The 16,896-nt window shown below is 36.8% G+C and overlaps 1 protein-coding gene across 4 annotated transcripts in view; it reads right to left on the minus strand.

Annotated features, from left to right (window-relative positions):
* LOC136877532 (uncharacterized protein C2orf42) overlaps positions 1–16,896 on the minus strand; it is a 227,010-nt gene that overhangs the window by 127,888 nt on the left and 82,226 nt on the right. For all 4 annotated transcript variants that reach the window (XM_068228673.1, XM_067151653.2, XM_067151652.2 and 1 more), the window contains exons 4-6: positions 10,672–10,806; positions 3,503–3,688; positions 1,597–1,762 (exon numbers count right to left, since the gene is read on the minus strand). In XM_068228673.1, the coding sequence (XP_068084774.1) occupies positions 1,597–1,762; positions 3,503–3,688; positions 10,672–10,806 (487 nt within the window). The remainder of the gene's footprint in view (positions 1–1,596; positions 1,763–3,502; positions 3,689–10,671; positions 10,807–16,896) is intronic.

Genomic DNA, 16,896 nt, shown 5'->3' on the forward strand with positions numbered 1-16,896 from the left:
TCGAATTGCATTGAAAGTACCATATTGAATAAAACCTGTTTCTCTCACGAATTGCCTGAGGAACCAGTATGCAATTTCTCTGTTATAAACTTCTCTTTTATAATGAAGATGTTTCCCCTTTTCAGAACTTTAATATCTTGTGGTTTTGTTTATTGTACATAGTATTAGCAGAATGTTTATACTTTAGCGATATTTGCACTTATTTATAGAGAATTATGAACATAGCATGTTGGCAAGACTGCTTGTTTGTCACTGTAATGAATGAAGTACAGAAAGAAGTAAAAAGGATGGTGGAGACAGAGAATACTAGAGCTTAATTATTTGTGATATGGGGTGAGGGTGAACATACAGTACAAATTCAGCTGATGCTTCGAGTGACATGATGGGAGACTGGTGGTGACAAGGAAACGGAAGACTGGAAAGGGCACTTAAAGTTAAACAATGAGCCTCTGGAAGTAGCTGACAACACCTTCAAGTACTTGGGATTTGTAGTCTCCTAAGATGGAACTATAACACACAAGAGATCAGTAACAGGGTTCAAATGGCAGTAAGATTTTACCAGTGCATAAGGGATATAGTATGGAATTAAAAGGTCGCACGAATATGCAATGAGGTGTTTCACAAGACCTCTTTTGTCCCTATTCTGACATATGGAGCAGAAACATGGAATACAACATCCAGAAAGGAAGACAGGGTCCAAGAAATGGAAATGAAGTTCCTTCGAAGCACACTCAGAAAGATAAAGGGGACCAGATGAGGAGCTTGGATATATAGAGAGAAGTTGCAAAACAGTAGACTAACGTGGCTTGGCCATGTTGGCAGGATGAAAATAATAAGAACTCCAAGAGCAATGATCAAATGGAAGGTGACTGGGACAAAATCTATGGAGAAACCAAGGAAGAGATACCTGAAGAACAGAAACAGACAGAGGTGGCAGTCACTGGTCCATTACCCCACCTAACAAGCAGTCAGACGGAGGATGCAGTAGAATAAGAAGAGGAAGAAGAAGATTAAACAAATGGTGAATCAAAATTCAGGTTGTGAAAGTGTAAGCATCAGTTAAGAGTACCCAGTGAAGTGACAAGTGAAAATTGCACTGACAACAACATAGGATATAATGTACAGTAATTCCTAAATTTCCCCTTACTGGGGGTAATACAGAATTAAAATTTTTCTCCCTTATATCTGACAATAATATTTTCAAACTACTTACTGCTCAAACCAACAATTAGCTGACTGAAATAAATACAATGAGTTCTGTGGAGAACATCTATTATAGAGGGAAGTGGGCTGCACATATTTTTCGAATGCTCCTTCTAATCATAGTGATCTGACAATGTGCCTATTCCTCTGCATTTTACGAGCTTCCTTCCCCTTGAACAAAACCATAACTCGAACGGCATTTTAATCAGGAACAGAGCCTAGCTTAAAATTTAAGTATAGTAAGATAAATTCTGTAAGTGTTACTAGTAACTCTCTAATAACATTTTAAGAATTTAGATGACTGATGATGCCCAGTTGTACTTCCTCTTAAAACAATTATCACCACCACCACCGTTCATATGTAGTGGACAAACAATCTGAACTGTTACTTACTTGGAGAGAGTGATGTGGGAATAACAATTGGTTTGTCAAGGTTAATATAATACGCAAATTCTTCTGTAAGTTTTCGATCACTAGCAAATGCACAAATGCAGGCATAAAAGTGAACACATTTTTTGAAGGTGGGGTCATCCTTATTGGTCGCATGTTTCACCTGACCCTGAAAAGATTGAAAGAAAATAGCATCAATTCTAGTAGGAAGTAGGTTCTAGTAGAACTACATAAGGTACACTTTTTAGGAAACCTCACAAAAACTTATGACTGGGGCAAAAGTTTATTGTATTTTAACGATATCAACTGCTTTCACATGTTGTAGTAATAGAATGCAACATTGTAGAATAGTGTGTAAGTTTTGCAAGTGGCTAAAATTTACAAATCATCCTATACAACATTTTAATAACATTTTATTAGTAGGCCTACTGTTTAGAGCAAAGACATTCTACAGATAACATGAGATATATTAGTATAAAAATCAATTTTATGGGTTAGAGGCATCTTATGTAATTTATTCTTGGTTTTTGATTTTTTATAAGACAAAGTACCTTAGTGAGATTTGTACCAATAACTATTCAGGTTCATGATTGATGTAACCGTCTCAGAGCTTGAAGTAAGGTAATATTTGGCACTTAATCAAGGTGAGTATAGCAGCCTAGGGAAACCCCCAATCAGAATAGTCATCAAAAGCTGTCATGGGTGGATTCACAACTTAGAATTCCACTCCTCTCACATTACTTGCCTACAAAGGTTGGTAAATTATTTAATACACAGTTCTCTTAAGATGCTACTCTCATAAATAAAATTCCAACATTGAACACTTTGTTCTTCAGCAGTTTAGAGTTATCAAGGTTTTATGTAGTACCTATGCATTAACTTCTCCTTCAACCAAAAGTCTGTGCCCTGCCCCATTGTATACAGCCAGAGTGGATGTATGAGAGACCTCAAGCTACGTTTCCAGTGGAATAATACCACTACTAGATAGGTATATTTTAACACAAGGAAAGAATTGCCTATTTTTTTACGACAGGGTGTACACAAACAAATATCAGGAGTTTTAAAGATGTACAATTTTTTTTACGTACTGTATATATGGGCAAGTTTTAAGAGTGTTTGAGTAAACTCCACCTTTACAATACCTATTAAAAAAATGTACTCTTTTTTTATGAAACGGACAAGTTTAGTCTCTATTTAAGAGACATCTTCAGCCTAATGACTCAAGTATAGTAAGATTCATGGCATTCCTAATGAACTGCCACAAGAAGTTAATGGTTAGACTCAGTTTATCATGATTTAAAGATAAGAGGTATGGAACTAAATAATGGCAGATACTTAGTTGCAAAAAAGGGGATTGTGTACACGTGTGATTAATTTACAAAGGCTTGCAGAATGAATACTGAAAGGAATAACAGTCAATAATGAAAGTGTGAATGATGATGATGATGATGATGATAATGATTATGATGATGATGGCAACCTCCAGAATTAAAGGTGAGTAATGAAGTCTGTCACACCTAGAAGGAAACACAGAATGCAATAAAAATAAGATTTTAGTTTGAAATAGAGTATTAATCTTGGTTGCTCAAGACACTTGCAAGAACATTTATACTAGAAATTTTGTAACATACTATTTATATTTCTCTGAAGAGTGATATGTGTACTTATATTGATAGTCCATTGCATTTCATGAATAATTACTAAGCATTGCTGGAATGAACAAGACAAGAAAACCAAGGTATAACAAATAAGACTGTTGATAATCTTTGTTTTGTTCAGTATATATTACAATTGTACTAAGATCTGAATACTGAATGTAACAGTTTTTGTCATAAATTAGTATACTGAATTCCTTTTTAGCAAAATATTAATTTAAGTTCCTGCCTTATATTATAAGAACAATATTTACCTTAAATGCTGTACAACTACAGAAATACTTGTTTTCCACTCGATCCTTCAATTTGGACATGAAGAAGGAGAAATGAAGATAGCCCAGTGGATGTTTGGGGCTTGCTTTACATTTAACGGCCATGATGTTTTTAGATACTCTCTGTACAAGCGGGCCAGTTGTTTCAGTTGCCAGAAGCCAAATTGACTAACAAGAAAAAGAAAGATAATTATCAGCACTGGAAATGAAACAGATACTAAAAACAAACATTAACCTGACAAGTGTTGTTGTTTTTCTGTGTTTACATTTTGGATATGCTGATGTAAATCAGGCTGCTGGGCACCCGTACTTTTATAGCAATGAGAAGGCTGGTGGCCCTTCTGTCAGATTGGTGTTTTCAACACTTGAGCAGGGTGACCCAATGCACTCATTATTCTGTCATCAGATAGCCACTAACAGTCACTGTACCATTGTAATCTGGAGGCCCTCCTCTTTCTTGCTGAAACAATTATAATGCTTCATTATCTCCACAGCTTTTCAGCAGAGACAAAAATTTTTTAAAAATTTTGGCTACTTGTTTAAACGTCTCATTAACACATCAAAGGTTTTCAGCGCAAGAAGGAAGGGAAAGGGCTAGTATTGAGAAGGTAGTGGCTGTGATCTTAATTAGGGTACAGCCTGGTGTGAAAATGGGAAACCACGGAAAACCATCTTTAGGGCTCCCGACGGTGGGATTCGAACCCACTATCTTTCGAATACAAGCTCACAGCTACGTGACCTTAACGCACGACCAACTTGCTCAGCAAGACAAGAATGATACAGACGGGTTGTAGCCAGAACCATGGATTCCTCAAATTTTACTTCATGATCAAGGAAAGTGAGACCTTGCTCCACCACTACAGATCTTTTCTAGATGCATGAGACGACAATGATATTTACTTATTTATTCATTTATTTATTTATGCTTAGGTTCTTTCAACCTGGTGTTAATCTTGTGTTTGGTCGTCAAAATAAAAACCTCCCTCAAAAACAGGGAATACGATAGAGAAATGTGACAACAGTTTCAACAGGAAAGAAGAGGGTCAACAGATTAGTAGAGTTTGGCGATCATTGTTTGCTATCAGACGACAGAACAATGAGTGCGTTGGGTCACACTTTGCAATTCACAGGAACACCAATCTGAGAGAGAGGCAAGGTGATGCTAGCACCACCACACAGACTTCTCGCTGCTATAAAAACAGAGGTGCCTACCAGCCCATGTCATTTCGTCTTGACAAGGGCAGCCAAAGAGTAGTTCATGTATTTAATATCTCAACATGGCTTAATATCCCAGAAAAACAAAAAACATAAAAGCTTGCCAGTTGACATCGGCCGTGATAAAAATAAGTCAAACTCTCACAACTTTAACACAGTAACAACTTATGTAAGCAGAGTAAGCAATGGAAAGGAAAGACAAGGACAAACAAGGAAACAATAATGGATAAGAAGAATCTTCATAGCTGCATCTTCATGGATGATCTCTCCCTTCAAGAGTCCCAATTCTTCCATATCTATTTTTTCTCAAAACTCTTAAGTTATATATTGCTGTAAATAAAACAGGTTTTGTCTGTAAATGACAAACATTATAATTTTATTTGGATGAAAAGCCCTATCATCGATTTAAAAAAATGTGCTGGCAATAGTGATTATGTGGATGCAAACGTTTTTGTTTGTTTGTTTGTTTGTTTGTTTGTTTAATATTGTAACAGATATGGATTGTTGTTTAAATCAGAGTGCATTCAACAGTGAAAAAAAGATCCTAGTTCTCAATAGGAATTAGTTAAATATTGTTTACATGATGCTCACTACTGGCAGCGATCAATGTCTCTGTACCAGTACTGAAGTGCATATCCAGTGAAGTTTAGAGGATACTGTTTCTTTAATAAACGACATTATAAATAATGACTATTTAGATGCGAAGTGTTTTGTTCATCTGTTCGTAATGCCCGTGGTTTGTTCTTTAAACCTGAGTGTATCTAAACAGTAAATCTAACAACCCCAATTCCTGATGTGAATTAGTAAAATGTTTTGTTTACGTGATGAGAGAGAAGGAGAAGAAGAAGAAGAATGGTGGGCTAAGAGGAGGGGAGAGAGATGAAATGGTTTCTCACTGATATTTTTGAAACAAACAGCTTTATTTAAAAATGTTTCTTAAATTCAATTCCGAACAGCTTTTTTGACAGAGCCTGAATGATGTGCATTCTATCTCTTTTGATGCCACTGCTGCAAATGTACACAATCTAATGCATCAACAACAGGTTTACCAGCTAGTTTAAACTAAAGATAAGCAACTGCAAAGAGGAAAAAGACACAATCAGCACTGGAAAAGAGCTTGTTTCTGCTTTACAGCTTTATCAGGAGCAGAGAGACAGGAAGCCACACTTTTTTTAGGGAGTCAGGCTTAAGAATTCTTCTTTCTTTGATGTGGGAAGATAAAAGAGGTAAAAAAGCGATAATAAGTTGATTTGCAACTAATAGAATATATCTCTAGTTTAATGATGTTTTAATTTTTTTAATAGAATTTTAAAATCCAAGAATAACTCTTATGAATAATAGAATATCTATTAAGTATTGAAAATGTGTGACATTTTTGTGTGCTTATTGTAAAAGACAATAAATCTTAAAATGACTAGTGCATGGAAAAATGTTCATTGGTTGTGGCTGAAAAGAATTACACATAATTGAAACAACTTGGATTTCTGAAATACTAGTAGGTTATGGTATATAAACTTCGAGCATAGAAATAGATAGAGAGGGTGTTCCGTATGTTTCTACCGGCCAAGCGTGGCACCAACATCAAACTCTGAGCGATCAGCTGATGTAGGGCAAAACAAGGCGGTCTTCCATAAGAAGAGCATTGTGGAGTGTTTTAAAATCCCGATTTAAGCGTGCTCCTTATGATTAATTGATTTAAACTATTGAAGATGGTGATAAATGCAATCCCCTAGAAATATTTCCATTCCTTTTTTGTATGAAAAATGTTAAGTATCATTTTATATGTGTGATATTCTGATGTGTTTATGTATCAGTTAAGCGATACGGTGATGTGAATAGGTCTCACGTTGTTAACCTATTTTAGTTCTCCTAATTTCACAAGTTTAATTTTCTCTGTAATATTCATCTGAAATAGTTATTTTTAAAATATTTTCACAGTGCTGCAAATAATAAACTCAACAAACATACCAATAACCTGCATTTCTAATAATGCCGATTTAATGCTGGTTAAGCCCTATAAATCAAGAAACGTGACCGATAATAATGCAATCGTCCCCACTGCACCTATAATAATTAGGGTCAAAGAAAGTTTGAAATTACCAATAATGCAGGTGATAACCTCAAGGTTCTGTTATTAAAAAAAAAACAGCTATCACCATCATCACACTTATTCACAGACCTTCACATTTAGTTTGCAGATGTACATTTAGGCATGATGATGATTATTGTTTTACAGGGCCTAATATCTAGGTTATCAGCTGCTATCATGCATGAACGCACATAGAACAACCTAACATCTAGGTTATCAGCCACTATCAGATATGAAAAAGCGCACACACACACACACACCAAATGTTGTTCAGCTGTTCTAAATACTCAGGCTATATCAAACTATAACTGAGTTAGTTAAGCCTAATGAGATGTAACATTCACAAAACTATCCTTAAAATGTACAATATGATGGAAGACAGGAAGTCATGTAGACTACAAGTCACCAAAACAGCTGCAGACAGTTAATACCCAAATGGATGATAGAACGCAGGAAACAAATATTTACATATAAGTTATTCACCATTCTTCTCCAGGTTGCTGATCAGGAATGTTTTGAAAACCACAGAACTGCATGTCTTCACAATACTGTCCTAAATCACTGATGATTGAACAATATCTATTTGTTCAATACACTTCTTACTTTTTTTTCTGTCTCTTTTCTCTTCTTCCTTAGCACATTCATGTAGCATTCTGGAATTGACATAACACTTCACAATTAACTTAACCAAGTCAATTTCCTGGCTCTGTGCAAGTTCTTGCTCAAGTAAATGGTCCTTTATACAATAAAACAAAGTTCCATTCACTGACCTCAACAAACTTCTTTGCTCCTTAGTACATTGATATTTCTGAGTGCACTTTCAGTCAGTCACCTTACACAACACTATCACATCTTAGGAGGGCACGATTAATCCCTCATCTCCAGAGTACATCTTCTCCTTGATTAAAGCGTAGTCTGTGTAGTTCTCTCTGGCACTCCTCAGAGCACTTAAGCATAGTGCATTCCACCTTCCTCACCACAAATCCAGCAATATACCGGTATGTCACATCACTCACATATGGGGACAACTGTTCAAATTCTGGATGAGTACAGTAGTCATGATCAAAACCTGGAATTAGTGGGATATCTGCAACCCTATCCTGTGATACTGTGAGAATTGCACGACACTGTAAATCTGAACTGGGCTCGGAGCTAGATGCACTCAATATATTAATTTGATCCAAGGCAATGCAGTTGCTTGAATCTGCTCCTTTTACCTCTTGGCGAACCAGCAATCTTTGGTACGCAGCTTTAAACTGAGCAGCAGTAGGGTTATTGATATCACCACCTCTCCTTCAAATGGCAGAGAACAATACCTCCAAGTGGTCCTGACTGAATTTGTACAATAACAGGTATTTCAATTTATGCTGCTCACTGAGGACTAAATACTTAAAGAGGCCAAGGCAACTTCTAATGCACACCAAAAATCCAAGAAATCCAGTCTTCTTCCTTGAGTGAAGAACAGAAGAGTCTAACAAACTTGATGTTAATAGCTGCATGATGTATGATTCTGCCTTGCTGAGGAAATCCTTTATAAAAAAAACTCTGTTTTGGGAGAGAATGCACACTTAAATCCCTTTTGTAATATATTCCTGCTGTTCAAACTGTCAAATATGTTATTAAAAATGTCTACAAATTCAGCTGTAACTTCACAGTCTTCAAATAAATCATACCCTGAATTTTTCAAATACCTGAGTAACTGAGCCACACTGTTACTCAAAGTTTGGGCTGCTAATTTGACTTTCATCTTTTCCGATTCCCAATTAATATGGCACTTACGAATCTTAGTAGCAAGTGTTAATCCCTCTTCTAGTTGTATTTCCACTAGTTTTTCTACATATGTCCATTTTATGGCATTACCTTCACTGTTAAAAATTGTGCCTAAAGAAGCCAAAGAATTCCTCACCAATTTCAGCATGTGGTACACATCTGGAAAAATAAACAAATGTAGTGAGTATAAAAGAGTTTTACTGACTTTTAACATTGCTGCAGCATTTTCATTTATCATTAGTTCCTTCTGTAAATGAGCCACCAATGGATTTAAATAATTATTTATTTTCTTAATTCTTGTTTTTAGTTTCAGTAGGTTTTGAGAACAAATTGTGCTGTGTGCATTGAAGAGACATCTCTTTGCCTTTTTGGGGGAATTCATGTCACTTTCTTCAAAATCACCAATGTAATGCTTTCTTTTTTTTAGACTTGCCAGGAATGTTAGAACTAGTGTTGGGAATGTTTTCAGTGGATGGAGCATGCTGCTCAGTTATCATTACTTTCAATTACTGGAAGTGAAGAGTGCAAGGGGTGTTTCGACTTCTAGGTGGCTTATGATGCCTGGAATGTTTGTTCAGGTGTTCTGGAAATTCAAAAACAGTTGGAACTGATCTTCTCAGAGGAAATGGATGGCCAAACCTCTCTTTGTCGAAGCAGCTAGGTTCAAAATGCTTTGAACAAAGTTTACTAAATTTTGATGGCTGAAAACCCTCTATCTTCATATTCATGACCCATTTCTTCAGCAATTTGGGGTCTGAAGGGAAACTGAAATAAGTTAATAACATAATCAGTTATGCTTAGAGGGTGATATCCAGCAATGTATCCCACAATAACCCACTGTTATTCCCCCTCCCCAAATATTTATATCTTACATTAAATAAATGATGATGATACTTCATTTGAGTGGCTTGGGACATATTGGCCATCATCCCCTTATCCTCAGGTGTTTGTTGAATTTGTCTGATAACCTAGTGTGTGTAACTAGTTTTTAAGGTCTAGGATTCAGGTAGGTTGGGGGGGGGGGCTTTAAACAAGGTACCATCCTGGTATTTTCCTGGAAGGAGTATTGGAAAACCACTACTCTAAGGATGGCCAGTCAGCACCGGGATTCAAACTTTCTATCTCGGGACGCTCAGCCGCGTAGTCATGGTGCGCGACTTACGGCTGTGCTCTGAGGTCCAGAAATAAATTTAGGCTACCAGGTGAAACGATTATCTTATGTCAAAAAAGTTCAAAGTAAGATATGTCCACGATGTAGTTATAAGTCATAACTAAACTATATGTACCAAGGCCTAATATTTCATTTGGTCCCAACGGTACAAGTAAACATGTTAATATCCTATGTATGGGAGAAGAGTACAAGTCATTTTCTGACTTATACTCGTTTTCCCTGGCAGCCTAGATATTGTACGAAATCAAGACAGTGTCTTTTCAGTGAAAAGATATCTTGCTCCCCTTTTCAAATCTCTGACTGCAATTATAAGCAGAGCAAGAAGTGACTATTTTTGCTATATTCTTTCAGACTGGTGTAATTCACTTATCACATAAACGAAAATACGTGGTTTTTATGTTTGTAACACATCAAAATTGCATAGAAAAGGTCTGGTTTGTCGACAATGAATCCTTTAAATCTCCCCGCTTACGCCGATGGCCCGCGCAATTTACGATAGGTGCCCAACATCAGCTGATTTGTATCTTGGCACCACGTTCTGCTGGCAGCGCCCCCTCTATCTATTTGTATGCTCGAAGTATATAACAGATTAGGCTCAGAGAGTTTTACAATAGAAAACATGCAATTAGCATTGTTAATCTGTAGAACAATACATCTTCTGAATCACAAAAAGAAAAGTTCTTGCAGATATCACCAAGGGAAACATGCTGTTCAATGTATGCTACACAAACTATAGTTGAAGAACCTAACATGAAGTTAATGTGGTTATGAATATTCAATACATCGTTGAAACTCCATGTTAGAGTAGGGCATTCTAAATACTAATTCTAACTACTAAGCCCTTCAAGCAATCCTTCTGAACTTCTAAATTACTATAATAGTTTACTATTTTCCTGAAGAACATACCTGTTTCATATCATTGCTGATGTTAAGCGAAGACAGGACAGAGCTTTTAAGAGTGAGAGCTTGAGCCTCAGCATAACATCGTAATGCTGCCTGAATGTGCTGACATGTTGTAAGAGTCAAGGGAGGCGTTTTCTCCTGGAAAACAGATCCATTGATGCATAGTATTACCCTCTTTTACTAACTAAGGTACTCTATAGGAAGTGATAGCTTGAAAATGAATACATACAAAAAAACCAAAAACACTCCCACACTACACTTAATTACATAGATTAGAGTAAACTTTTTAAGAGATAAACAAGAAATGAACCATCAAAAAGACATCTACTGTATAGAAACCTTGCATTCATACCAGACAGCTCTTATTACAGTTAATAACACCGTGATTAACACAGTAAATATCAGCAAAGAAATCTGGTAAGGATATGTTAATTCACCCTCTTATTTAACATGAATTCTGATAGTATCTTTCAGAAAGTAGTACTTGAGGATATAGAGAAAGCCAAACAATTAATGGGATCTACATCAAAAACATTCATTATGCTGATAGATAATAATTTAGATTATCTCCAACAACAGCTTAGCACAGTAAGTGAATGCTGTTAAAATATGTCTGAATATTAACATCACAAAAACAAAAGTCATGACTATCACACAAGAGTAAGGTTACCTTTACCAAGGCTAGCCTAACCCTCTGTGGCTCAATAATAGAGTGAATAAGTTTAAAAACCTTGGAATGTGGCTTTGTGTTGACTAGATATCAGACAAAGAGATAACTCACTGTATACAGAATGGCCATAGCACTTTAATGAAATTCAAGAAAGGGCTTCCATGTACAGATTTGGAAGTAAAATTTTATATCTGGGTCTGTGCTTATGTATGGTGTTGAGGGTATCAATATGAAACTGTTTTAATATGGAGAAGAAGCAATGGTAGAAGAAATGAGATAGCTTGTTACAGAAATCTGGTCAACTGATGAAATTCAAGCAGAATGGAAAAAGCAATCATGTGCCTATTTTTTTGTTGTTGTTGTTGTTGTTATTATTTTAGAAAGGATATGTCATGAAAGTAGCAAACTACCGAGAAGTCTCACTTCTTGAGATAGGCTAAAAAAGTGCTCACCATCTCCGATACTTAGTCCTCTGAAACTACTGCCTAGAGGGAAACGTAGCTTTACTCTTGGACGTTCAACCACTGATCATATCTTCACATTGAGACAATAGATGAAGATATTCATCAAAGGCATATGAAAGCATTAATCAGCCTATTTTGTGGAAGTCAATGCAGGAGTTTGTCATTCCCAAATAGACTGATTGAAGCCTGCTTCTCTGAATCTAGCTGTCAAGTATGGTTTGTGAATCAAATGTCAGCACCCTTCACCATTAGAAACAATCCACCTGGAGGCCATGATTGTTATGGCATCAAGGCCACATGATCTGACACCGCGATTAGCCGGTTTGAGTCCCATTGGTGAACAAATATTTCACCAACAGGATGTTGGCCAGCAGGGTAGGAGAGGCGGTGGTATATAATTTCTTATCACTAAATTGCGCATCAAAAGCCCCAATCTTCTATTCAAAACATTCAGCTGTTTTTTACCTCCTACTCATCTTCTCCCTAGATTACAACATCGTCATCCCCAAACATCATTATATCATATTCTTTTTCGTCTATAATCTTCCCTTGCTGCCTTTATGATGTCATCCATCACCATTATGAAAGCAAAGATGAAACCACACTCCCTTGCTTTAGCCCATTGTCAATTCAAAACCATTCTGTTCTACCCAGTGTTGTCTTCACACACCTGTAACAGTTATCATATATTGCTTTTACCATTGTTATTGGTGTTCCTTGCCATTGCCTCTGTGTGTTCGGCTTCCCCAAACTTTTGTTCTGGTGATGCTATTGTATGTCTTTTCTAAGTCTATAAAAGTCATTATATCCTTCCCATATTTCCAGATCTTTTCCACGATCTGTCTCAGAATGAAAATCGGTTCTACTGTTGACCTTCCACTTCTGAATACAAATTGTTCCTCCTGTAACTGACTCTTCTCTAATTCTTTTTTCCAATATCCTTTCTATTATCTTGGCAACATGGGAGATGATGGTGATTTCTTGGTAGTTACTGCACATTTTCATATCTCTTTTCTTGAATATTGGTATAATAATCCCTGTCTTCCCAATCATTGGACACTTTTTTCTCTCCATACACACTTGAATATTCCGAAGTCCACAGGAGTTCCACTGGTACAGCAGCCTTGAACATTTCTATAGCTACATCGGCTGAAAGCAACGGGAAACTACAGCCATAACTAACTCCCGAGGACATGCAGCTCTCTCTGTATGAATGATGTATTGACGATGCCTTCCTCCCGGGTAAAATATTCCGGAGGTAAACTAGTCCCCCATTCGGATCTCTGGGTGGGGACTAAATCGCGCATCAAAAGCCCCAATCTTCTATTCAAAACATTCAGCTGTTCTTTTACCTCCTACTCGTCTCCCTAGGTTACAACATCGTCATCCCCAAACATCATTATATCATTTTCTTTTTCGTCTATAATCTTCCCTTGCTGCCTAAAGAAGATGGATACTGACATTCTGCAAGTCGGAGCATGGAATGTTAGAAGTTTGAATCGTTGTGGTAGATTAGAGAATCTGAAAAGGGAGATGGATAGACTAAAGTTAGATGTAGTTGGTATAAGTGAAGTACGTTGGCAGGAAGAACAGGATTTTTGGTCAGGCGACTACCGAATTATCAACACAAAAGCAAACAGAGGAAATGCAGGAGTTGGTTTAATAATGAATAAGAAAATAGGACAGCGGGTAAGCTACAACGACAGCACAGTGAAAGAATTACTGTCGTCAAGATAGACACCACAATAGTGCAGGTTTATATGCCTACTAGCTCAGTGGATGATGAGGAAATATAGAAGACTTAATACAATGTGTAAAAGGTGACGAGAATCTAATTGTGATGGGAGAATAGAAAGCAGTGTTAGGCCAAGGGAAGGTAATACAGTAGGAGAATTCGGATTGGGACAAAGGAACGAAAGAGGAAGTCAGCTGGTTGAATTCTGTACTGATCATAATTTAGTCCTTGCCAATACTTGGTTCAAACATCACAAACGACGGCTTTATACGTGGATGAGATCTGGAGACACTGGAGGGTATCAAATAGACTTCATTATAATTAGGCAGAGATTCAGAAACCAGGTGTTGGATTGCAAAACTTTCCCAGGAGCAGATGTGGACTCTGACCACAACTTGTTGGTCATGAAATGCCATCTGAAGCTGAAGAAATTGAAGAAAGGAAAGAATGCAAAAAGATGGGATCTAGACAAGTTGAAAGAAAAGAGCGTGAGGGATTGTTTCAAGGAACATGTTGCAAAAGGACTAAATGAAAAGGCTGAAGGAAACACAATAGAAAAAGATGGATAGTCATGAAAAATGAAGTCAGCAGGGCTGCTGAAGAAATGTTGATGATTGATGAACGACAAAAATACAAGAATGCTACAAATGAAGAGGACAGAAAAGAATACAGGCGATTAAAGAATGAAGTGGATAGAAAGTGCAAGGTAGCTAAGGAAGACTGGCTGAAGAAGAAGAGCAAGGATGAGGTCAAATAAATATTAAAGTTTATTTATTACACCTATTCAATACACAAATACATAAATAGGTGGAATAAATAAACTTTAATATTTATTTGACTTCATTTTACATTTCAATATGGACCAAAATATGAGAATTATAACATGTAAGAGCAAAGATGTCGAAGGTTGTGTGGGCCTAGGAAAGCTTCATGCTGCATACAGGAAAATCAAGGATATCTTCGGAGAAATTAAATCTAGGTGTACGAATATTAAGAGCTCAGATGGAAAGCCACTTCTAGGGAAACAAGACAAAGCAGAAAGATGGCAGGAACATATCCAACAGTTGTATCAAGGTGAAGATGTAGATAATTTGGTTCTGGAACAAGAAGAGGCTGTTGATGCTGATGAAATGGGAGACACAATTTTGAGGTCAGAGTTTGACAGAGCTGTGAACGACCTAAATAGGAACAAGGCACCTGGAATTGATGACATTCCCTCTGAATTACTGACTGCCTTAGGAGAAACGAGCATGGCAAGGCTATTCCATTTAGCATGTAAAATGTATGAGACAGGAGAAGTCCCATCCGATTTTCGGCAGAATGTTGTTATACCTATTCCCAAGAAAGCCGGTGCTGACAGGTGTGAAAACTATCGCACCATTAGTTTAGTATCTTATGCCTGCAAAATTTTAACACGCATTATTTACAGAAGAATGAAAAAACAAGTTGAAGCTTAGCTGGGAGAAGATCAATTTGGCTTCAGAAGAAATGTAGGAACACGTGAAGCAATCCTGACTTTACGTCTGATCTTAGAGGATCGAATCAAGAAGGACAAATCCACGTATATGGCATTCGTAGATCTAGAAAAGGCATTCGATAATGTTGACTGGACCAAGCTATTTATGATTCTGAAGGTGATCGGGATCAGACACCGAGAACGAAGAAACATCTACAATCTGTATAAAAATCAGTCTGCATTGATAAGAATCGAGGGCTTTGAAAAAGAAGCAGCAATCCAGAAAGGAGTGAGGCAAGGCTGCAGTTTGTTCCCCCTCCTTTTCAATGTTTACATAGAACAGGCAGTAAAGGAAATCAAAGAGAAATTTGGAAAGGGAATCACAATCTAAGGAGAGGAAATCAAAACCTTGAGATTTGCCGATGATATTGTTATTTTATCTGAGACTGCAGAAATCTTGAGAAGCTGCTGAATGGTATGGACGAAGTCTTGGGTAAGGAGTACAAGATGAAAATAAATAAGTCCAAAACAAAAGTAATGGAGTGCAGTTGAACAAAGGCAGGTGATGCAGGAAATATTAAATTAGGAAATGAAGTCTTAAAGGAAGTAGATGAATATTGTTACTTGGGTAGTAGGAGGACATAAAATGCAGATTAGCACAAGCAAGGAAGAGCTTTCTTAAGAAAAGAAATTTGGTCACTTCAAACATTGATATAGGAATTAGAAAGATGTTTTTGAAGACTTTCGTGTGGAGCGTGGCATTGTTTGGAAGTGAAACATGGACGATAACTAGCTCAGAAAGAAAGAGAATAGAAGCTTTTGAAATGTGGTGTTACAGAAGAATGCTGAAGGTTAGATGGATAGATTGAATCACAAATGAAGAGATACTATATCGAATTGGCGAGAGGAGATCGATTTGGTTAAATTTGACTAGAAGGAGAGATAGAATGATAGGACACATCTAAAGACACCCAGGACTTGTTCAGTTGGTTTTTGAAGGAAGTGCAGGTGATAAGAACGGTAGGGGTACACCAAGGTATGAATATGACGAGCAGATTAGAGCAGATGTAGGATGCAGTAGTTACGTAAAAATGAAAAGGTTAGCACAGGATAGGGTAGCATGGAGAACTGCATCAAACCAGTCTGTGGACTGATGACTCAAACAATAACAACAACTTCATGTATTCCCACAGCTTTTCCCATCTTCATCTTTTTAACTGCCCATTCCACTACTGTCATTATAATGTCTGATTCCTTCTCTGTTATTTCTTCTATACCTGCAGCGTGGATACCTTCTCCACATTCAGCAGTTCACTGAAACATTCTTTCCATCTGGTCATTATCTCTTCTAGTTTTGTCAGTATTATTCCTTCTTTACTCTTCACAAACCCTGAGTTCATTTCATTCCCACAACTTCTTATAATTCCAAATAACAATTTTTTTTCCCACAGTTCAAATCTTCCTTTACTTCTTGGGTGAATGTTTCCTTGGTTACTGTTTTTTTTTTTTAACTCTTTGGCTCTACTCTCTTCAGTCTTTTGTGTTTTCCATTCCTTCCAAGTTTTCTTCTTTTTCTTTACTTTATCTTTCACTCTATCATTCTACTATGCTGTCTCTTTCTCTATTATCTTTCCTGATGTTCAGCCACATATTTTCTCTGTACACCTCACAAATGTACTCTTAAAATTATTTAATTCCTGTTGAACATTTCCTTGGTATCAGTTTTTGTAATTCTTTCCTGAACTCTTCTTTAACCTCTTTCTCCTTCAATCTCCAGACCCTAATCTTTCTTTCTCTTGCCTACTTTCAATTTTGCTATCACTGCTCATAGCTGTAACATCTACATTTCCAATGTCCTTTTTCCACTAATATGCAATCAATCAATGTTTTCATTCTTCTGTCT

The sequence above is a fragment of the Anabrus simplex genome, chromosome 7 (assembly GCF_040414725.1).
Source record: "Anabrus simplex isolate iqAnaSimp1 chromosome 7, ASM4041472v1, whole genome shotgun sequence".
Lineage (NCBI taxonomy): Eukaryota > Metazoa > Arthropoda > Insecta > Orthoptera > Tettigoniidae > Anabrus > Anabrus simplex.